The sequence below is a fragment of the Lepidochelys kempii genome, chromosome 2, assembly GCF_965140285.1.
Source record: "Lepidochelys kempii isolate rLepKem1 chromosome 2, rLepKem1.hap1, whole genome shotgun sequence".
Lineage (NCBI taxonomy): Eukaryota > Metazoa > Chordata > Testudines > Cheloniidae > Lepidochelys > Lepidochelys kempii.
Genome location: NC_136381.1, coordinates 188,043,660 through 188,068,530, shown reverse-complemented (window position 1 = coordinate 188,068,530; position 24,871 = coordinate 188,043,660). Strand labels below are relative to the sequence as shown.

General features: G+C 42.1%; 1 protein-coding gene across 8 annotated transcripts in view; it reads right to left on the bottom strand.

The window, feature by feature from the left end:
• Positions 1 to 43: 43 nt before the first annotated feature.
• MYRIP (myosin VIIA and Rab interacting protein) overlaps positions 44 to 24,871 on the bottom strand; it is a 348,446-nt gene continuing 323,618 nt past the window's right edge. For all 8 annotated transcript variants that reach the window (XM_073333104.2, XM_073333103.2, XM_073333105.2 and 5 more), the window contains 6 exons: positions 13,310 to 13,504; positions 7,525 to 7,686; positions 5,865 to 5,969; positions 5,717 to 5,777; positions 4,304 to 4,422; positions 44 to 2,880 (listed from right to left, as the gene is read on the bottom strand). In XM_073333104.2, the coding sequence (XP_073189205.2) occupies positions 2,848 to 2,880; positions 4,304 to 4,422; positions 5,717 to 5,777; positions 5,865 to 5,969; positions 7,525 to 7,686; positions 13,310 to 13,504 (675 nt within the window). In that variant the 3' untranslated portion in view covers positions 44 to 2,847. The remainder of the gene's footprint in view (positions 2,881 to 4,303; positions 4,423 to 5,716; positions 5,778 to 5,864; positions 5,970 to 7,524; positions 7,687 to 13,309; positions 13,505 to 24,871) is intronic.

Below are 24,871 nucleotides of genomic sequence, written 5' to 3'. Positions count from 1 at the left end.
CAGTCTGCACCCTTTCTGAGTAAAGTGCCCAGAAATCCAAACAACAGGAGATTTATTTTCTTTTTCTTTATGAATCAGGTCCCTGCAAAGGCATTCTTTTTCATAAATTGCTTTTACTCTTATAATTTCTCTTAACAATAATTCCTGGTGAATACGCACATAACAACAACAAGGCAAGCTTTACTTTCACTCAGACTTAATCAAATAGATCATTATATAGTCTTAATTTTTTTAACCATTAAAATATTTTCATTTATAAAAATTAATCTAAATATAAATATTAACACTAAAGATTGAAATCACTTGATGACAAAATAATTCTTTGTGTGCTATAACATGTTTTTTATGATTTTTTTCAAACAGTAAATTAAATTTTTGCACATATTTGGCACAAGTAAATCTGTAAAAATGCAAATACCATGTAGCGGGGCGGGGCAGGGTTTGTTTTGTTTTTTGTTTTGCAATACCTACACAATACACATTTTTGTCAAAGAAGACTTAACATTGTAACAACAGTAGTTGCTTTTCATGCCTCTTATGGAAAACATCCTACTCCAAAGTCTGTTTTTTAAATCACACTAACAGAACAAAAGCCATTAATCTAGTAAAATTAGTCATTTCTGAATTGATATTACATACACAGTATTAGCGTATTATTAGACAAATATGTAAACCAACCACTATTAGTGACGTTTCATGACACGCATACCTGCATAAACAAAAATTTGGGAATGTATTATACACACACAGGAGAACAGTCTACTAGATGGAGATTGACAAATGTATTAGGCATCCTACTCTGTTTAATCTCCTTCACTAGATAGTGTGTGGACACACACACTATTTTTAAACACACTGGACCAAGTTCTGTCCTCATACTTGAACAAATTGAAGGCAATGAGGATTGCATGAGAATAACACAACGCATAATTTAGCCCAGAATGACCATCCTGGGCTAGATCTTCAACTGGTGTAAATCACCATAGTTCCACTGATATCCATGGAACTATGGGGATTTCTACCAGTAGGGGATATGGCCCTATACTTCAAAATTGGACCAAATTCTTTTCAAATTGCACTGGTAAGGAGACTTCAAATTAGGAGGGAAGTTCACACTGGAACCATTTATCTGGCTACTCTGACCGGGTCTGGGTGGGCTTGGACAAAATGGAAGCTGGATCTGAACTGCTCCTTAGTTTTAGTCATGCAGAATCCAAGCCTACTGACCAGATCTTGCTAAACCAAAACGATTCCATCTCTTCGCTATACAGGCCCAAACTACCAAAATGGCTACCTCCAATGTGTGCCCAATTTTCAGTAGTGCTGGGCACCCACCGTTACTGAGGTGGACGATGGGAGCTGTGAATCCTCAGCATTTCTGACAGCCAGGCTGCTCTTCTCTAGCTAGCCTAAATGCAGATCAAGGTGCCTAAGTTAAAGCACCCAAATCTGAAAATTTTGGCCATCATTTCTTGAATCCATCAGAAGCTGTTTAATGTCCCCAACTTTTAAATTACTGCACATTTTAAAATTTATTTCTCAACATCTGTGGTTAAATAGACCAATCGCTCCTTAGGGTTCTATACTGCCCATTAAGTAATGACCAGCACTGGTGGCCATACAAAGAGGTGCTACCCCTGGTGGAGCTTCAGGAGGCATTCTGCGTCCCGAAGCTCTTTGGGACGCAGGGAGAGCTTGTCTGCAGCTATGCTCCTGTATGGTGCACAGCTCAGCACCCTCTGTGCACTGATCCTGCTCTGTGGGTCGGCAGGGAAGGGGGAAGGGCCATGGCCCCATCTCCTCTCTGCTTCCTTTTGGTTACAGGGGAAAGCAGTCCCAGCACTCCTCAGAGCAAAGGGACTGCAATTCTGAAAGGCCCTTCCATGCATCATGAAAGGGAGGGGAAGGGAGATGCCCCTCGTGTGCTATTCCCCCTCTTAGCACCTGTATAAGGGCCTTTTATAACTAGCCCTTAATGTTGAAAAATATGTTTCAGGAAGCACTTTCTTTGAACAATATCTAACACATAGCATTGTTTTATTCTAATTTTGTAATCTTAAACATTTGATAGGGATTCATTCAGAGATGCACCTGCTGTGTGTAACAAATATTTAGGACACTGCCTAAAATGGAATATGCTTCTAAGCATAGAGGCAAGGTGTTGATTTTGCAATGTTTTTCAGATGCCTCAGATGCCAAAATAATGACTCAGAATGGATCTTTTTGTAGACATGATACATGCGTGTCCCCCACCACAGTATGCTATGGTGGAACGTGCCAGCCTATCGCAAATGTAAACTGCTCCTTTAGCATCCAAACAGCCCACGTCTGGAGACAGAATAAGTAGTCAGCCAAAGTTGCTCTATCAGCATACAGAGGATCTTTTAGAAAATGCCATTGGGACTGATCTACAAACACTGAACTCAGTGTCAAACGTGCCAGCAAATATGGATCACAGGTTTGTTTTTTACCTTTCTCTTCACATGAAATATTGACCAACAGTTATCGCTGAATTAAGTATACAAAAACATATTGTATTTTAAAGACAATATACTTTAGTACAATCAATGGGGGTGGGGGGGGGAAGTGCATCTTAAAACATGGAGCCTTGCTTATGAAACTCAGTATCCTTTCTGGAGTCTCATGAGAACTTTAAGGCAGAGTTTCCATTAGCAGACCACAATGCTGGACAGCTTTCTCAGTGAGGTATCCAAACAAAGCCCTATTACTGAGGCATGGTGGGTTCTCGAGGGTCCGGTTTCTATTGGACATATACAATGGCTGTTAAATAAAGGCACTATAGTGTACAGCCTTAGGCAGTGTGTTATTGGCAGTAGTTTTGTAAGTCTAGTACATTACAGCAGATCCTATAGTTGGTTCCTAGAATGGAGAGAAAAGGAAAACATTAGCAAAATATTTCATAATGACAAAAAATGTCAAGAGTACAATGCTGATAAGGCTTTTTAAATGAAAGGGGACCATCAGTGTTTTATTACCAGGTGAAATACACCCCAAGCAGCACAAAGACTTGTAGACCATTTAAGTCCCCTCCTGATTGTTGAGATGAGCTGAGCTGCTTCTGTTGACAGTCCTTAGATTTGAACTCTGCGGGTGAAATCCCTGCCCCACTAAAGGTAACAGCAAAACTCTCATTGACTTCAATGGGGCCATGATCTCAATTTGGGTGTCTGGGGGCAAGGTGTTTTCAGCTTTTGATCCTGTTCCCCCATTGGCCTGCTAGAACACGAGAATACTGATCTTCTGGGTAAAGTGCATGGCCCATTTGTTCACACAGGGATGAAATTCACCCCTAAGTAGAGAGCCAGTACATGATCTTTGTACTACTTAACTCCCACTAAATCCCTATGCTGAGCATTTCCCCATAAGCAGGTGAGATATGAGGAGAGTGTCTTCAACTGTATTATATTGTGGCATTGTTGCTATCAGGGTCTGCCCCCCAAGTTTGTGCTGTGGAGTGAATGTCTATTAATTCTGCCTGTTTTGACAGGATTTTCTTTTAAATGGTTTATATTTATAATTCTATAAACACACCCAGAGAACTTGCAGTAGGAGCATGTCTATGCACATCAATGTAGGTACAGACTAGACTAGGGCTCGTCTACACTTACCGGGGGTTCCACACATGGTGATCAATGCATCGGTGGTCGATTTAGCGGGTCTTCTCTAGACCTGCCAAATCGACCGCTGATCGCTGTCCAGTCTACTCCTATACTCCACCTGAATAATAAGAAGAAGGGGAGTCAATGGGAGAGCGGCTCCCATCAACATTGCGTAGTGTGGACCCCACAGTAAATAGATCTAAGTACATGAACTTTAGCTAAGTTATTCACATAGCTGAAGATGCGTAACTTAGCTCGATCTCCACCCCTTGTGTAGACAAGGCCTAAGAACTAGGAGGAGCTCCTCAAAGAGGCACAGTTCCCTGACCACTCCCAGCTTCCTTGGGTCCAGCCTATTCCGCGCCCCCCCCCCCCCCCCAGATTCTTGGCCAGCTACTATAACTGGCAAGAGGGAGGGTGGAGCTAAGGCCTCTCCTTGCCCATTTGCTCTTACTGGGGAGTATCATATGAGCAGCTTCTTCTCTTCTCCTCCTCTCTTCCCCAGCCACCATGTCCAAAAGTGCAATCTGAATAGCTCTTTTGGCTGGGCAAGGGAGTGAAAGGAGCCTTAGTCTCATATGCAGTGAGTAAGGACTAGGGACAATCTAGCCTTAAATGAATAATCCCTCTCTCCATATTTCCTGCTTTTAACAGTTTTAACAAGGTCTGTTCTCAGATGTTACCATCAAGTCCTTGGCAGTGCTTTTTCTCTCTTTAGTTCTTTGTGTTAGAGATCCTTGGAGCATAAAGTTTCTGTTAAATGTTCTAACAGTAGTAACTGGAGAAGCATCAATATTTTCACCTGGGAGGGAAAAAATGGGAACATCCTTTACGTGACAACTTGAACCAAACAACAGACTTGAAAAAGCAAATCTTCTAGCTCTTTAGAGACTTAAACCTAAATTTTGAGGAAAGTTAGGTTTACTTTAAATGGAAACGGGAAGACTGTGATATTGTAAGAGAGGTTTTTGAAATTATGAGAAAGCCTGGTTCACTACCAAGTGACTTCACCTCCATCAATGGAGTTACACTGGCATAAGATTAGAGTAAAGCAGTGGTGAATCGGGTCCAGAAGTTGTCTGAGATAGGTATTTTCATACCACTGAAGAGTTACAAAAATTGGAAGGCACACACTGAAAAATTAGGAAACTCGGAGTAAACAGGATCTATCTCATGAAAATGTTCATAGGCATACACTAAATCACCAGATAATGTCACTAAGCCAAAAGTTATAGATGAATTCAAGAGATACATTTCTTAAGATGATTTTGTGGCGCGACACTGGGATGGAGGTAAATCAATGAGACAGGCATGTTAGCTGGGTAGCTTCACCCTGTCCCTAAAACTTTTTATGGCCTCCAGCCTGGATTCTGCAAGGCACTTAAAAAGGTGCTTAAATTAAGCTCACATTTAAATGTTTTATTAAATAGTGCTTTGCTGGATTCAGGCCTTAATTAAGCTTTTCCATGTGTACATAGTAAACTCTAATCAAGTGCATTGACTCTCCAGAAACTAGAAATACTTTTAAGACAAGAAATGGGATCTGTTGTCTATGGCACGGGTGCCTTCCAGACACGTGCTCCACTTAATCCCAGAATAATGCTTTGAACTACAATTGTCCATTGCTAACTAGCAGAGCTGGTGCTTGGCATAAGCAGACTAAGCAATTGTTTAGGGCCCGAGCAGCTCAAGCCCCCCCTACCCCCCCCGCTTGTTATTGCATGTTATGTGGGGGGCCCCCCATGGGCTAGCACCATCTCTGCTAATTAGCACGCTGTGATTGCTCTGACTGCTGATTCTAACCTTCACTCACTCCAAAATACCCTTTTTTGGGAATCTTTTTAGGTCACACAGCCATCATTTCTTATTTGCCTTAGCCAATCTTCTGCTCTTGTCCCTATTGACGTATAGCAGCAAATTAAATCAAAGCACCTTCCAAAGGGCCAAATCAGTATTTGATTTTACGTACATATAGCTCTCGGGTACCGTTTATTCTCACTGTATTCACTTGGTAATTTAATTCCCCTTAGCTGCCCTCTTTAGGTCAGAAAGAGAACATAATAAATAAAATGAGTTGAATGAATTTTTTGGTGCACCTTTTACCGGTGGAGCTGGAAGCTTTCTCCTCTGCTGTCTTGATGTGTCTATTGTTTGCATCTGTGAAAAACACACAGGTTTTACTAAGCTTTAATACAGAGAAAAGCAGGGTCTTCCCCCATGCAAAACTGCATAATGTTGCGGCACCTGGTTCATTTGCTTTTGATCCCTTTTCCTTGTCAGGTGAACACATGGAGCCACGTTCAAGCCTGCAACACTGAGAGCTGAAATTCTGCTCTCGATATCTGAAATCTTAAAGCAAAACAATAAATTAAAAAGAAACGAGGGGAGGGAGAAGTTTCAAAATTACTGTAAACACCACTAGTTAACGGCAAAAGGAACTCATGCTCACATCGTCATCAATCAGAAATATAAAGAAAGAGACAATTGATTTCTTCTGTAACTCTGAAAGACAATCTAATTGAGACATTTTGGACTGCTGTGTTCTTTAGTCCTGAGTGCCAAAGGGAACATTCACATATTAGGAAAGATGATTCCTCATTACATGGAGTAAACGAATGATCTCGTGGCACTGTACTCACATTCTCTACGACTATGGACACTTTGCTACATTTGAAAAATATCCAGTACCCAATGACTCACAGCTGTGTAATTCTAACTTCATTCAAGTTGTGTTTTAAAAAGTTATGCTTAAAGCACTATATTTTATTATGCATTTGCTATTTCACATTGGTTCTCATTTCTTTGAGCACAGAACAATGGTTTCTTTGTAACACCGAAATCTTCTACCTTAAACGTTCTGTAATTTATACTTTAAATACCTCAGCAAAGACATGTTATTAAACAAAGCAAGCAAGCAAACAGCTAAGTAAGTAAGCCTTTGGGGAGAAAGCAGGCTGAATTGGAGACAGAGGAAACAAATTACGCAAAAGTGACAGAACTGATAGAGAAATGAGAAAACAGCCAGACAGATAACATGTGCAGGGGCACACTGATGATAGATGAGAATCTGAGTTGCCAATACTGCGGGGAAGATATTTTCACTAGGATCGATTGCTTTTTAACTGTTTTAAGTACAAACTTATTTTCCTTAGACATCTGGTATGGCAGTCTTTTTTCCCATTTACATTTTACCATAAACTAATGATTTGAGCCAATACAAAGAAAACACCATCCTTCGTTTTAAAGCTACTCAAGTAGTTAGGACAAATCCTGAGGTCTTAGTCCTTACACAGGCAGCTGCTGCTGAATGACATCAATGTAAGCTTGCCTGTAAAAAAAAAATTGAGTAAAGACCGCAGAATGTGCCACCCAGTATATACTGGCACAGGTCAGAAGTTTGTTCGGAACAGAGATGGTAAAATCAGCATGGGCATGTGGCGGCAGTTCTCTCATTCTGGTCTATGACCACCACCCGATTTAGCTTACTGCACAGAGTCCAGCATCTTTGCTGAATCGGAAGATGTACAGCAGGCTGCCAATGGAACTTGGGCATGAATCAGCACCTCTTGACGTTAATGGGTGTTTTGCCAACCAACTTCAGTAACAGCAGGATTAGAGCCAACATAGCTGGTCCAAAAGAAGGGGATTCCTCCTGCGTATCTATTTGTGATGAAATATGGCCCAAGCAATACCGCCCCCCCCCTGCTCAGCTGCTGTTATATGGATTTATATTTTTGGATTATTAAAAGTGAAGTCCAGCTAATAAATCCATGTGGGTACAGGCAGAATCTGTGTGACAGTGGGTGATGAGGGTGGATCGGTGAAATATTAATAGATAAGGGCTAAGCACGACAGTACAGTACTGTATTGCCCCTCGACATCGGAAGGCAGTGAAGTTCCTCACCTGAAGCTCTGCATGATGAACTTGTGCTGCTGCTGTGGCTACCTGATCCTCCAGCTCAGCTAGTTCCGATTCCGCTGTAACACTGTTGATTTTGCGTGCTGCAACCTCTAATTCATTCAGCTGGCCCTCTAAGCCGTACACAGTGCCGGCTGTCAGGTACACCTAAGGATCCAGATCATGGCACGGAGCAAGTCACTTTGTTTTTTATTCATGATGTAACTCAAAGAGGCCACAGGCTATTGGCAGCAGATGATGAAAGCCCCAAATCTCAAGAGCCCCAAAATCTCTGCCCGCACCACCATTGCTATGAAATAGATCTGGTTGGAAATTTATTTTTTCAATTTAAAATTTCAACTTTTCAGTGACAAATCAAAAATTGAAAACGTTAGACTGAAAATGAAAATTTTGAATTGGAAACGCCTCCACGGTGCCTCCTGGGAGTTGTATATTTGGATACCTGATGACCCCATTTTTCTCTATGTGCAAGGCTACGTAGCCAGCCTGCATCTCCAATTATGCAACACAATGTTCCCCATTTTCCAAGCCACCATGGGGCACCTTAGAAGTCCTGGCTGTGGTGGATCATGGGAGATGTAGTCTGGCTGGGGAATCTGGCCCCTGGAGGAGAATGGGGGCAGGAGGCAGCCAAACTACAACTCCCATGAGGCACTACTGGTGTTTTGAAATAGAAATATTTTCAGCCAAAAACTGAAAACATTATGGTTTTCGGGTGTTCAGTTTTTTTGATTAAAAGTTGAAATTTTAGCACAGATTGACAATTTAGTAAAAAGTTTTGTTTAATCAAAACCCCAATTTTCTGTCAAAAGCAGTTTAGATGGAGAACTTCCAACCAGCCCTACTATGAAATAACATTATCTATATATTTAAATTTGAAATAAAAATGCCTCTACACAAAGTCAAGGCAGTCTGACAATTAAAATTCCACATAGGAATAATCAACTCAGCAGAATATTAGCACTTAGACCCAGTAAAATAAACTAACTTGATAATTAATCAAACCGATCCTACACCATGCAAAATTCATATCTTCATCCCCCTCCACAAGCCTTTGCAAATAGATGGGTTTTGCAGTGTGTCTTGAGGGTTAACCAATTAAGCTATTTGGGTACAAAGTGGGAAGGGCAAATTCCATAGTTAAGGGGCCCCTTTAGAGAACATTCTGCTAGCAGCTCCCTCTCTTCTGTAACATGGGGAGTCCCGGGCCAAGTGTCCTTTTTGACTAAAGCAGTGGCAAGGGAGAGGGGAAGATTCTCAAGCGGGCCAGTCCCAATTTATGTTAAGCTTTTTATCTTAAATCTAATACCTTGCATTACACCTGGAGACCAAGAGGCAGCCAGTGCCAATCTAGGACACTGGTGTCATGTGTTCCCATCGAAACACACCACTTGCTAAGCAGGTTGCCACATTTTGCACTAGCTTTAGTTTTTGAATGAGTCTCAGGGGCACCCCCATGTACAATGAATTAGCAGTCTGACTGTGGGGAGATAAAGGCATGGATAATTTGTCCTTAGTTATAAAATGTTTGGGATAAATAAATGTATCACTACAATTCTGTCAGAACTAATTTTTAAAAGAATCTCCCCTGCACAGCAATCTCAGCTAGGGAGAAATCACTAATAGACAGTTTATTTCCTAGCCAACTATTCAGAGCGATCATCCACAGTACATAGTGGTCTATTTACCACTTTCTCTTTCATCTTACTCAGAGAACCAAGTCTGTTGTCAAGCGGTTGGGTTTTCTTGATAGGACACATGCATCTACCGCTTAGTGCTCTGCCTAAATGTCTGCCAGTCCACGTGACAGTACTGCATCTTCTACCCATTCCCTAAATAATCAGCACACAATCCCAGCAGCCTCTGTTGCTGCACAGTGGAAGGAAACTAAAGAATGCTGCCAAGTACTTCACCACGCCCGAATGATCACAGTGTTACAAAAACACTGGGAGTGAAAAATATGGTGCAGCCGGCTTCTGGGTCCCACAGCTGAGCACTGTGCATGCAGGGAGAAGAACCTCCAGCAGAAACCCCACTCCTCCTCACAGCAGCATCACTCCCTCACACTCTCCCAACCCAGCAGCAACAGCGCCAGCCTGTGTTCCAAATCCCACAACCCTTTCATACAGTCGGGTGGGATACAATTTTGGGGCCCTTTTGTGGGTCATCATGGACCAAAAGCGCTGGAGAACCACTTCATTAGACGTTATCGTTTCCTAACTATGTAAACTAGATTGTGTTTTCCTTAAATCAAAATAATTTACAACCCCCCAAATAAAAATAAATGGGGCATCTTGAATTGGTTGCTATAGAGCAGTCGGTTTTCAACCTTCTTTTTCATTTGCAAACTCCTAAAATATTTCAAATGGAGACCCCTTTGGAAATCTTAGACATAGTCTGTGGACCCCGGGGGTCCACAGACCACAGGTTGAAAACCATTGTTCTATGGTAACGACAACTGTCACGGACCCCTTAGACATAGTCTGAGGACCCCAGTGGTTTGTGGACCACAGGTTGAAAACTACGGTCTTCAGAGTATAAACCCCTATTGTATTTTTTTACACATATGTGACAATGCTGATAAGCTAATACACTTTGTCTTGTACTGAGTGAATGACAAGTTTTAGCATGAAGGATAAATCCTTTATTAAGGTGGTTTGCTGCAAAGAAGTGGCCTTCCTTGACATCTTGGCTGAAGCACTTAAGACATAAAAGGATGAAGATGAACATTCTGAACATTAAACAAGAATTTCCATGCTTTAGTGGGTTTTTAAAAAGTTCTTTCATTTCAAAGTAGTTTCTTTGTGGTGCAACATTTGCGGCACAGTAATTTTAGATTAAAAAGAGACTCTGTATCGGCCTTCTTTTCTGCTAAATACAGCCATGCCGCTCACAAGAGGAGAAAGAGGAAAAAGGAAATGTTTAATCAGCCAACCCTTCAGAAAACTGAAGAAAAGATTCATTTAAATGTTATGGCAAAGTTCAATGTACAACAGGTTACATTTTCCACAAGGGAAAAATGCTTATGGAAAACAGAACTACTTGGAAAACAGAAAAATTTTTTCAAAGTTTTCTTAACTCCTCCGCCCTCAACTTTTGTTGAAATTTCATTTCACTGCAGATTTTCCAGTCAGCTCTAACTGGGAGAGTTTCAAAGTCACAGAGAGTAGACAGGCACCCAAACCCCATTCATTTTCAATCGGAGTTGGGGTGAACTCCTCTTTGTGCCTTTGACAATCTCCCACTAAATTATTTATCTATAAATTTAAATGCATGAGCCAAACTCAGCTATAAGTGAGCGGTGTGCAGCTCCGACTGAAGCACATGTGAGGTTGTTCCCATGTATCCACAGAAAAGTGTGCCCTTTATTCTCCCCTTTGATTCATACACATTATTCCCAGTAATTGTTAAGGAGAGTTACTCGTGATGGATAACATCCTGAAGTCTCTTCTCAGGCCCAGATCATGTGCAGAGGGAATCCTGTGTGTGCAGATCTGCCCCCAGCTACACTTGAGGAGATGGAGCAGCTGACTTCGTGGCACCAGTCCTGGATTTGCCAATGGCTCTTCACAAGTACATATGAGGTGTGAAAACCTGGCCTGTTGAAGCCAATGGAAGTTTAGACACTGATTTCCATGAGCCAGGATTTCACGTGGAGAGGGGGAAGATGGACTGAAGCTGAGAGTGGGGATAATGTGCATCATCCCCCCTTGCATCCTGCATGGTTTTTGCAGGAAATCTAAATCAGGCTGAGGTTGTATGCCTCTCCCGTGGAGCCACTCTGTGCTGGGGAACCCTGTTAGAGGGAAGTTCTGGGGAGTGCTGCAAGCGTGGGCGAGCTCTGGCATTGTGACTGGAGTTGTACTGCCACAGAGCAGGAAAGCCACAGCCGATGTGAATGCACAAGGCCCTGTGCCCCAATGGATCCCAAAGACCCATGTGGATCGGTGGAGGGGGATCCTCTCGGAATTTAAGGATGGAGGTCACTGTTTATTCCTTGGTGGGTGGGTAGGGAGCAAAAGAACGGGGAGGAAATCTTTTAAACTGGCCTCGTCTTCGGGCGCCTCTTGTGACCTGGGGCAATCTGGCTTTCAGTTTTCACTCTGTTCTCATTCTCCCAGTCATTAGGGCTTCACACAGGCACAGGGGTCAGCCTACTAGAGGATCCCAGTGCAGGACTAAGGCTTAAATCATTAAATATTTCAAGTGACTAAAACATCTACATTGCCTGATGCTCTAAACTTGCTACTTCATTACACTGATTAATGCACAATAAAATCAATTGGACACTGGCAGGAAACGTCGGCATCTCTGTTACACATGCTGTAGTTTAGTTTAATTTTCTGGTATCCTTTCAAATGTGTTCAAACTAAGAAGTATGGCAGGGGTGAAATTCACAAAAGGCAACCACGAGGCTCTTTACACCACCGAAGTTCCAGGATTGGGCTGCACACGGGGCGCAACGACACATGGGCCTGGTTCACCATGGAGGAGATGTTCACGCCAACCTCAACACATAGGATGAGGGGCATGTCTGCACTGTGGTTGGAAGCAAGCCTCATACTTGCGACAGCAGGGCTTGAGCCAGTAGAACTTGAGCTAGTGCACTCATAATAGCAATATGGACCTTCTGGCTCGCACTGGAGCTTGGGCTCTGAAACCTAAGGGGTCGCAGAACATCTGCTCGAGCCGGAATGTCCATACAGCTGTATTGGCGCACCATTGTGGCCCTGCTAATCCAAATCTGTATACCCAGGCTGCAAAGCTCACTCCCAGCTGCAGTACAGACATATCCATAGATGGCAGCAGTTGCAGCAAGGTGGGGAACCAGTCTGGGGAATGGGTCATGGGATCTGGTAAGCTCAGTATCCTTTGTAAGTGATGCTAATGGGCAGAACATTGGCAAGAATAGCAATTGGGGGAATGGAGTAAAACACCAAAGCCCTGGTGGCCTGGTCCCAGATCAGAAGGTGGGTGATAGATTTAACTTCTGGTCCAGATTTATTTTTATTATTTGTATTATCAGGACATCGAGTCCCAACCCTGGACCAGGATCCCATTGTGTTCGGTGCTGTACAAACATATACCAAAAAGACAATGCCTGCCCCAAAGAACTTACAGTCTAATGTGGATGAAGTGAATTCACCCACTGGGAGGAGCTTCTTTCTTTATGGGTTTTCAGACAGAGTAAAACAGGTGTCTATTTCCTGTAATTGTTATAATGGGAGAGTTGGGATTCCTATTACACTTTAAAAGTCATTAAAGAAGAGAAAATACAGTAGTTTAAATATCAGCTAAGTAAGACTCAGGAGAAGACTGAGAGGCATGAAAGAACTATTATTCCATTCAGGATGCACCAGAACGTTTAGTTATTGACGACTTACAAATAGGTAAATTCTTCCTTGTTGTGCAGGGACATAGAGGTATTTTGCTTCTCAGTAAGCCATTCCACGGTTGTATACGTCAGGCCACCACTTGACCGTAAGGGATTACGTTTCTTTTTTCGAGTAAGATAATTTTACAACAGCTACAAAACCCAACAGATGTTCAGTTTGCTCCTATTATTATGAATGTTTCCCAAATGGAATAAAAAAAATAAAAATAAAGAATAGCTGATGATCCTTTCACAACAAGTTTTTTTTTTTAAAAAAAGCAAAAAATTAATACGAAAACTCAACATGCTATTGCTTAGGTCAAAACATACCACATGCCACTTTTTTCTCCTAAAGAAGGCAATTTGCTATATTTGACATTGATATCGTACTCTTACATTTTCTTCCAAGGTGGTGAGCTGCTCATCGAGTCTGACAGGGTCTGTACCTAGTGGAAATGCCCCTCTCCCTCTGTCATGAGTATCTGCTGGGAAATCACAGGGACTGGTGGATTCTGCTATCAGTTCCTCTGTGGCATTGATGACTTTTAGGACCTCTGTAGATATGTTGCAGAGAGAGACAGCAGAGTACTTCTGTTTTGTTACAAGAGTAGATAGGGATAAACAACAGCATTATGTTAGGACGGAGATATAATTATGGTAAGAGTCTCTTATCTGTAACTTTATTTTAAACATGCCTTCTAAAAGAATACCTAGGCGGTTCATATGAACAAAGAGGTTAAGCCATGTACTTTAAATAGTCACACACACACACAGACACACACACACACACACACACACAAAATAACTCTTCCTAGTTTAGGGCTCAAATGACAAGGACCAAACTCTATCCCCAAATGTGAACAACACACAACACTCCCTTTGAAATCAATGGGAGCTGAATGAGCCTATTTGGTGGCAGAATTTATAACCAGATTTTAAAAACATGCCCCCCCACACATTAGGTACCTGCAAATAACTGGGATCATTAATTTATGGGCCCAGAGGAGGATATATAAACATCTGTCTTACTGTACCCACAAATGAGGAAGTGCCATCCTTACTTGACTATTAAAACAACAGGTTTCTAGGGGCTGTTTCTCATTATTTGTCAGCCTTCCAAAAAAGAGGCTGAATTAAGGACACTTTAAAAATCAGCATCAAAATGTTTGTCTGCTTCCTATATTTACTAACTAAATTACTTTAACTAACACGGAAAAACTAACACTCTCCAACCCTGTTCTACCGAGCCCTGTTTCTACAGTCAATGGACCTTATTCTTACATTGATTTTAGACCAGGGTAACTTCTTTGACAACAATAAAGTTACACCTGATTTACACCAGGATGTGATGATAATTAGGACAGGTGAGGACAGGAACTAAATCTGATATTATAAATGCGCAGGGCTTGATCTAAAGTTCACTGAACTAAATGCAGATACTCCCACTGACTTCACATGGAAGCACATGGGCATACTTCAGCGCAACTACTCACAGGAGTAAGTGTTTGAAGGGTCAGCCCTTAAATGTAATTTTTAATTCCCAATCCTGCAAACATTATGCATGTGTGTGATGGGACTCCTCGTGTGTAAATTTACCCACATGCAAAGTGTCTGTAGGATAAGAACTAAGGACGGTTAGATAGCGGAAGTATTTAATCCATTGACTTTACAGTTATTAATGTGTTTCCTCGACTGTCATTTATTAAAAGTAAGTCACATTAAACTTTCACATTCAACGGGGAACAGCAGAAATAATTTTCTTTTGTTTCCCGCAAACTCTGGTGCAGTTATGTTACAGTAACTCTTATGGTATTACTTTTTTGCTAAATTAGCTGTACATTTTTTTAAAAAAGCACACTACTCTACATGTCAGATGAGGCCACTATTGAAAACTTGCTCTTTTTTCAGAGCATGTATGGATTCATCCCTTGTACACACACATTAAGTCAGCCTTAGTTCTGTTATTCAGTTAAATTACAAGGAAAAAAAGCCTGAGAGAAGAAGAGAACAGAAGCAAATCCAGTTTGTTAACGGGTCACAAGTCTGCAGGTTGTCAGGGAGGCGAGAGAGAGAGAGAGAGTCATTAACAAGCAGGATAAAGGACTCTCTGTACAGAGCGGAAATACTTGAATCACAAAGAGTTACCTACCTCTCTTAAGATTCTAGTGTTTTTTCCATTTATTTATGGAAGTGCCAATTAGGTAAAAATAGATCAATAATAATACAGGAGGGAGGAGGAAATCAATGTTACTTTGCTTTCATTATTTGCCTTCACAAGCACCTTTTCTTGTTCTATCCTATCAATTAAGACAAAAAGGTATTCTGGATAGATGTCTTGAATTTTCGTCAAAGTATACAGCTTTGACATATGTTCCAAGGAATTGAAGATCTGAATTCAGTGTTTATTTCTTCATGAAATCCATAGCACTTACTGCTATTATGGATCATTTACAAAATTCCATCTCTTTAGAGTTTTTCAGTCTAAGTTTCTGAGAGCATGTCTACATGGGGAGATAGTGACCAGAACAGCTATTCTGCAATAGCTCTTCTGGAATAGCTCCCTCTGTGGCCATTATTAACAGGCGCCGACTTTCCGAAGTGCCAGGGGGTGCTTGACCCCCAGCTCTGCCCCAGGCCCTGCCCGCAACTCCACCCAAGGCCCCAGCCTGCTCTTCCCCCCCAGTTCCACCCCTTCCCCCCCAGTTCCACCCCTTCCCCGAGCGCGCACGTCCTCGCTCCTTCCCTCTCCCTCCCAGCCTCCCTGCATGCTGTGAAACAGCTGATTGCGGCAGGCGGGAGATGTGGGAAGGGAAGGGGAGGCGCTGATCAGCGGGGCCCGCCAATGGGCAGGAGGCACTGGGGAGAGTGGGGGGAGCTGATAGGGGAGCTGCCAGTGGGTGCTGAGTACCCACCATTTTTTCCCCATGGGTGCTCCAGCTCCAGAGCACCCACGGATTTGGCGCCTATGACACTATTACATAATTATAATAAAAGTGCCTTTTGCTCATTTACCTTATTCTGTTTCCAAAGTGTATTAGGCTCAATTGGAAAAAGGCACTCTTATTGTGGAATAATGTTGGGTCGCCCTCAAAGTTATATAAGTACGATAGAATTATAATTATGAAGTAGTAGAAATAAAGATAGACAAAAGAGCATATAGGCATTGTAAAAAGGTATGAACATCAGTTCCATGCTGTTGAATTTCACTCTGTAACAAATGCAAGGCCAAAGTGCTAATTATTTCAGGCCAGTACAGGACAAAGAGTCTGTGCTGGAAAGTGATAAGAACTTTGAGGAAACAATGCTGTTCTTTAAAACAACACCCTGATGCTCTTCCCCCGCGGGGGCCCCTTGTCATGCCTATGTAAATCTTGGTATCCAAAGAGGGAAAAATAGATAGTGGGATAAAATGAATTATTGTTAAATTCATTTTGAATGAATCATTGTTAAATGAATCAAGAGTCATAGATTGTGTTGTTAAGTAAAAGAATGAATGATGAGTGCATGGAATTGAGAGCATGAAGCAGGGAAATAATTGGTTAGTAAATGGTGCCAGCCTAATCCTAAGAATTTCAACCTTGGTATCGATGGGCCGAAGAATATTCAAAGCAGAGATAACTGGATGACCCCCAGAGGGTGAACCGGAATCCACCCAAAACGCATCAAGGAAAAACAAGAAGATAACACCTAGCCATCACGGAGCTGTCATGGATGTATCACCTGCTGATTGAGCTGATTGATGGTCATCTCAATTGTAAATTCAGCATGATTAAGCAACTTCCATAGACTTGTACTGAACCAGAGACCTATAAAAATTGGGTCCAGAGACTGTGTTCTTTGAGTCTGGTTCTACGATCACCCTCCAGGAGCATCAGATGTGCATCTGACAATGACTCGGCTCCACTCTCATGTCCAGGCCACCTGGCCAGTGACTGGGCACGAGCACTGTCTAGGCTGGTAATTATAACAACCTTTTTGCAGAACCTATGTGTGAATGTCTGTGTGTATGAATGGATCTACATAGAAATTGCATATAGGAATATTTTGTTGTATTTACAATAAACGCAGCAATTTGCCTTGTCCCTCTTACAAGATCCTGCTGGTATCGTTTTTATTAGTGTAACAATAAGAGTATCCAAGACAGGCCCTAAGAAATCAAGATTTGTTCAGTACACTACGGACCCCCAAAAAAGTTAAAGGAAAGAGAGAATCATTTTAGAATTTTCTAGACTTTTGAGGAAAGTTTTTACTGGCAGCTGTAGCTCTGCTGCTTTTTAAAATTGTAGATTTGCCCCAAAATCAGTATATCCAAAGGAGCAACAAACCCTGGAAACTGGCTTGAAAGTAGTTCTGAATGTCTAGGCTGTGTGACAGAGTCTGTGAACGTATCCTGAGAATACAGTAGATGGACACAGGAGTAATAGGTTTCAGAGTAGCAGCCGTGTATTCGCAAAAAGAAAAGGAGGACTTGTGGCACCTTAGAGACTAACCAATTTATTTGAGCATAAGCTTTCGTGAGCTACAGCTCACTTCATACTTCACTGAATGCATCCGATGAAGTGAGCTGTAGCTCACGAAAGCTTATGCTCAAATAAATTGGTTAGTCTCTAAGGTGCCACAAGTCCTCCTTTTCTTTTTACAGGAGTAATAGATTCTGTGACTTCCTATTTTTTCCTTTCGGAGCTCCTGGAGAATCTACTCCTGTCAAATAAGAAAGCTGCAGTGTTTGATTCCAAAGAAATGATTACATGTAAACAAAAATCGGTTTCCCTTTCAATTTAAATATTTCTGATTATTACAGTCTCTAAAAGTTTTCAAAAACAATCATTAAATTCAGAGTCTAAATGTCTGGAAAATGTCCCAGTGACGGGCATTTACAACTCACCTTTCTCCCGGCTTGCATTTTGAAGAAAATTGACGGTAAGGTTTAGTAATTGCCAAACAGACACACCACAGCTAAATTTTAGGGAGTTTAGGGTCCCCTGCGAGCTCTTAGGCCCAAACTGGAAATGCTCCCTGCTTGATCACATTTTTCCTCCATTTTTTGGGAGCATCTACAGAGCTGGTCAAAATGATTCCAGTTTCAAAATTTCAAGTTTCCAAAATCGGGGTTGAGAAGGGACAGGCGAATGCCCCAAAAATTCTTTTGTGAAAATGGTCATGACTTTTTATTCCTAGTTTTTTGACCTGCTGTTATGTATGAATAGGAGTTTCTGAGGCTTTCTCCGGGCAGCTGCAGGAGATGGGCATCAGGAGGCAGCCTTGAAACCCTGCAGGGCTCCCTGGAGCTGGAAGGGACTGTAGCTGGGAAGAGTAGAAGGCAACTCTAAATCTCATTTTAATGAGAGTCAAGTCACACATGAGTATCCGTCCCCCACCAAAATATTAACAAGGGAAGAGACACCCCTGAGATCCAGAGATAAACAGACAAGGGATTCAGGGTCCCTCGCCTCTCTTGAGATCTACCTGCCTGGGATTGCTGATCCTGGATGCTAACAACTCTATCTATCACTCTCTTTAAAACATCTCTGTATGAGAGGAAGTCAAAGGAAGAGGGAACAGGGAGGGCAAAGTCCTATTTTAATTAATGATGCAGATATGGTCCCATCAAAATTGATAGGATATCTACAAGAAAGAAAAAATAACATACAATTACAGCTCACAGAATGATGCTATCATCAGTTTCAGAGTAGCAGCCGTGTTAGTCTGTATTCGCAAAAAGAAAAGGAGGACTTGTGGCACCTTAGAGACTAACCAATTTATTAGAGCATAAGCTTTCGTGAGCTACAGCTCACTTCCTCAGATGCATATCGTGGAAACTGCAGCAGGCTTTATATATACACAGAGAATATGAAACAATACCTATTCCCGCAGGACAGTGGGGTGGGAATAGGTATTGTTTCATATTCTCTGTGTATATATAAAGCCTGCTGCAGTTTCCACGATATGCATCTGAGGAAGTGAGCTGTAGCTCACGAAAGCTTATGCTCTAATAAATTGGTTAGTCTCTAAGGTGCCACAAGTCCTCCTTTTCTTTTTGCTATCATCAGTGAGGGCCATTTACTGTCCTCAACCAGCAGAAGAAACAGCGATGTCAATGGGAGTTCCATTCATGGGCTGTGTAATGGCAATATTATTCTGAAGCTAGCAGGACAGTGTATTATGGAAACATCATTCGAAGTTCCATCATTAAGGTTGCGTTAAAGTTTGCACTTGAAGCAGGGATTCAATCTCTTTTGTTATATATGAAAAGTACAGAGTATCCTCCTTAAAATCCCTTTGGACACAGAACAAATATCCTGATTATTAAGGAAGCTGACAGGAGCAGCAGCTGCTTGATGAAGGCCTTGATCCGGCAAACATTTGAGCATGTGCGACACTTAAAAACATGTGAATAGTCTCACTGAAATCAATAGTAGTAGTAATGTATGTAAAAGAAAGCACATTCATATGAGTTTTTACAGGACCAAGGCCTGACACTGCTGATCTCATAAAGTCTGATCCAAAGGCCACTGAAGTCAAGGAGTGTCTTTACATGGGCTTCATTGGGTTTGGATCATGCCTTCATAGATTGTAAGCTTCTAGGGGCTGGGACCATATCTTCATAAAGTTTATAAAGTGCCTATCAGTCTCGACTCAATCCTGATCTGGGGATTTCTATGCACTAATGTGACAACAGACTGTTCACTAACATCATGACAAGAAAGGCTATTGTTTATAACATTATATTTACACTTGGCTGAGGATTTTACTAAGGAAGAGAAAGATGTCTGAGCAGTACACAGAATCCTCAAACACTGCATGATCCCTGGACACACTGGGCCAGATCCTCAATGGAGCTACACTGATTTACGCCAGCAGAGAATCTGGACTGCAATCACCTATGTCTATACTAAGAGTGAATATTTTAGGGGTATCTATGAGATTAGTTTCCTCTGTAAAAAAAAATATTTAAAAGCTATGGGACACAATAACAATCTCCTAAAATTCATAGACACATACCCAGCAAAGGCATGTTTGTAGGTGGACATTTCAAACTGATAAAATGCTCTCTTGGCTGACGTTTGTTATATGCCTCATTCAGCGTGCCACTGGAAGAAGGGTCATCATTACCTCCTACAGGTGATTCAAAAAGACAGCCATCACACCATGATAAAGTCTCTCACATCTGCCTTGTCTCATAGTCAAATAACTAATATGGATGAGCCAGACGTGTAGGCAATCTGTATTACAAATATCTAGCGCAGAACAACTAAACACGACCATGCTGTGGAAGCACTGGGCCAGATTCTGATCTCAGCTATACTGGTATAAATCTGGAGTAACACCACTGATTTCAACGGTGTTCAATGGAATTACTCTGAAATTTAACATATGTACTTGAAATCAGGACCTGCTACAGTGAGTTTGAGATAATTTAAGACAATTGGAGCAGGGGGGGAAATTACAGGCCTTGAATATTCTTTTGCTGTAATTAATGTCCACATTTACAATATTGCAACTCTTTATTGTGTTTTTAAATGTATATCAAGGGCACTCAGAGCTCTGGATGGATGTTCATTGGTGAGGAGTTTTAAATCTAATGATATAATACTATATATATATATATATATAAAGAAAACAATAGAATCAGCATCTAAATCTTAGGCCATTTTTCATCCTTCTTTCAATTTGCAACAACAGACACAGAAAAGGCTCCCTGTATATTAAATACAATTTTTCAATAGGGTAGGTAGCTCTTGTTAAGTTTTCATTATTTTTTTCTTTCTCCTGTACTGTGCTTTGTTTTATTGTAAAAGTCTGCTCCGGTTAGATGGTGTCTCACTTTATTCACAAAATGTGTACTATGGGGTGGGAAATTGTCACATAGTAGAGGCAGGAGCTAGGGACATCAGGGAGCACATGCCGCTACAAGAGAAGTGCTTTATTAGAAATAACCCAGGAGTGACACTGATAGACAACACTACTTCTGGGTGTAATGTGACTTACAGTATTAGCCCTTCAAGTAAATCTCAGCAAATTTCCAGCAAATCTCAACTCTGAGCTTCAGAAGCACCCTTCCTGAACTTTACCACTTCTAATACATGTTAATATCAAAAAGAAAATGTGGTCTAACTATAATCTTGAACTCAGAGGCACCGACTTCCCCAGTTCCTGGGTGGTGCTCGACCCCCTGCTCTGCCCCAAGCCCTGGTCCCACTCCATTCCTTCCCCCAACCAAACCCTGCCTCTTCCTGCCCCTGCTCCACCTCTTCCCGTCCCTGCGCCCCTTCCTGCCCCCACTCCTCCCCCGGCAGCGCCTCCTGCATGCCGCTGAACAGCTGATCGCCGCAGGCGGGAGGCCCAGGAGGGAGGGAGAGGAGCTGATGGGGGGCTGCCGGTGGATGCTGAGCACCTGCTGTTTTTTTTCCATGCGTGCTTCAGCCCCGGAGCACGCACGGAGTCGGCGCCTATGCTTTAACTAAAGGACAAATTAGACTACCTGAACCTCTGAGCCTGGCGAGAGGATTATTCTACCCCAAAGTCATTTGACTTTCTAGTAATACTCTGAGATTCTTTCTTCTCTGGCTCTTCTTGTTTTCTTTTCCTTGGCTTTAGACTTGGCCTTTTCCTGTTGTTTGACTTGAGGCTTGTCCTTTTCCCCATTCTTCTCTTTCACTTTCTACTAGTCATTTTAGACTTGGGGCCTTTTTGCTGCTCTTTTTTTAAAACTTGGGATTTGTCCTCTTTCAATTCTTGGGTTTCAGGATCCTCCTTTTATTCTTTTTTTTCTTCATTTTTGTCTGATTTTTGCCTTGCTTTCTCCATCCTCAAGGTCTGTAACAGCTCTTCTCTCATCATACAGAAATCACCAATGGCAGCTCTAAAGCTCTCATTACAACTTTGGTCATTTACCACATGACTCCTGGGTCTGTGGAAAGGAAGCTCAATTTTCCTGACCTCAGTAACCGCAGTTTGCAAACTCTTTAGCAAGCCAGATTTTTAAAACCCCAGAGGGGGATGAAAATTATTGCCTGGATCTTCCAATTTGTGTCTAGCCAATGAGTTCGCTCAGCTTTCATCTGCCACAAAGTTCCATGCTGTTTCAGGTTTCAGTCTGTTTGGCTAGTGTCAAAGATCTATGTGGTGATCTTTTACATTTTTTGCTGTCTCCTCTACAGAGCTACCATCATAATCATCAGTAAACTGCTCCTCACTAGGATATGACAGCAGAGAAGATAGGATATCATTGTCAGTCCTGCCTCAAGAAGACATTGTCAGTCTTGCCTCATCTACAGTGAACAATTCTCCAGATTATATCGCCTCCCCTTTTTCTGTCCCTTCTCCCCCCTGCACTGTGGATTGCTTCCAATTTACAAGGCAGTTTATGTTGGAAGAGGCTTTCCCTTTGCTCTCTCTCCTCTCCCTCCCCCAACTAATGGGACAGTTAGAATGCTTTCAAAACATACTATCTTGATCTTTCTTTTCAGAAGTGCCACACTGTGAAATTCTATAGCACAGCATTGGCTTCCTGGGTAAAAGCTAATAAATAATGGAAACAAACCAGCAGTACCACCACAAATGTATCATTAGGACAAAAAATTAGGACAAAACCAAAATGGTGCCACGATCCAGACAGCTGTGAGCCAGCAAGCACGCAAATCCTCACTTATGTTCCAGCTGTGTACCAGCTGTGTCAGATTTTCTCGTCTAGAACTTACATACATTCAGGACGTCTCCATGTACTTATGTACATTATGATTGGTGGCTCTTAAAGTGCTGTGCATTTTTTGCACTAATCTTTTGCCCTTGTTTTTCTTATATTTTGACCCAGCTGCTAGTATTTGTTCACTTTGCTACCATACTGTCACTGTCAGAGGTGAGGGCCCAATCTTCAGCCTCCAATACAAACATCTCTCCTTCAACCAACATCACCACTGTGATTTGCGATACAACTGAGGAAATTTCACATCAACATTATGCTCAAGAAAGGGACAAAGAAAGAAAGTTTCCATCACTAATGGCCCTGACAGTATTGATCAGATTCTTCATCACTGTTAGCGCAAACATTACCAGCTTCATTCTCGAGTTGCTTCATCACGCTCTCTGCAGTGTGGCTGTTCTTTGATGAATATCTGTTGTCTTAAAACTTTTCCTTCTCCAAAAATTATTTCATAGGGTGTGTAATCTCCTTGGGATTTAGAGAGCATGGCCCCTTTAAAACCTTGTCCTGAGGTAGGGGAAGTGCTGTTTTTTCCAGGGGGAAGAGAATAGGGAAAGGGAGAGCAACAGGATGTGTGTGTCTGAAATTCCAGACAAAAGGGCCTACAGGGAGCAGGCCCTCACACAGGGAAGTAGCTGAGAACTAGCACAAAGCAGTGGAGGGACAGAGCAGCCAACCAGGGACAACCCAGGACAGGAGCCAGGAAGAGCACCGGGCCAGGGAGGAATCACCAGAGAAGGACAAAGTGGAGCCAGATCCAGTAACACTGTCACCCAGAGCTGTATGGATGAGTACCGAGGCTCGTGACTTTGCAATGGGAATATGGAGGAAGGTTGTAGCTTTGCAATGGGAATATGGAGGGAGGTTGAGTGAAGAGGTTGTCTCTCTGTGTAGGTTTGCAGCAAGTGGCAGAAGAGGGCACCGGGGGGGTTAGTTGGGGAAAGTTCACTGGCGCTGAAGATGACCAGGAGCACCCAAGACTCACTGCCAGACTGGAACTCTGCCCAGGACTCCGGAACTCTGGGTCTAGACGCATTGCTTGGCATCTACCCTTGTATATTGTGGCACAACCGGGAACGTGAGTCCTTGTGTTGGATGCAACTCTGTTTTATTGCTCCCCCTATCTTCTTTCCCTGTTCATATTTCCCTTTCCTATATTCATTGTACTGATCCAACGTGCTTACTCCCGGGGATTTGGAACAGGTGCTTCTGGGGTAAAAGGGAGTTTCTCTGTTGCACTCCTGCATGTGCCTCTTCTTGGCTGGAGTTGCCAGCAGAGTGGACTTCATCTTGGTCATAAGGATGCTAGAGTTACATGGGGTCATAGATTCCAAAGCCAGAAGGGACCAGAGTGATCATCTAGTTAGACCTTATATATAACACAGGCCACAGAACTTCCTAAAAATAATTCCTAGAACAGATCTTTTGAAAAACATGCAATCTTGATTTTAAAATTGCCACTGAATGATAATCCACCACTGATTCTAATCGTTAATTGCACTTACCTTTACCCTTATTTCCTGTCTGAATGTTTCTACCTTCAAATTCCAGACATTGGATCACATTATAGTGTTCTCTGATAGACCGAAGAGCCCACTAGCAAATATTTGTTCCCTACGTAGATACTTATACACTCTGATAATCACCCCATAGCCTTCTCTTTGTTAAGCAAAACAGATTGAGCTCCTGGAGTCTATCGCTATAAGGCAGGTTTTCTAATCCGTTAATAATTCTTGTGGCTCTTCTCTGAACCCACTTCAATTTATCAACATCCTTCTTGAATTGTGGGCAACAGAACTGGACACTATATTCCAGCAGTGATCACACCAGTGCCAAATACAGAGATAAAATAACCTCTCTACTCATATTCAAAATTCCCCTGCCCTTTTGGCCATGGAGTCACACTGGCAGCTCATATTCAGCTGATTATCTACTATGACCCCCAAATCTTTTTCAGAGTCACTGCTTCCCAGGATAGAGTCCCCCATCCTGTAAGTATGGCCTGCATTCCTTGTTCTTAGAGGTATACATTTACATTTAGTTGTACTAAAACACATTGTTTGCTTGTTCCCAGCTTACCATGCAATCCAAATTGCTCCTTGTCAGTGACCTGTCCTCCTCATTATTTACCATTCCTGCAATTTTTGTGTCATCTGTAAACTTTATCTGTTATGATTCTATGTTTCTTCCAGATCACTGGAAAAATGTTAAAACAGCACAGGGCCAATTCTTGCAGGCCCCCACTAGAAACACAC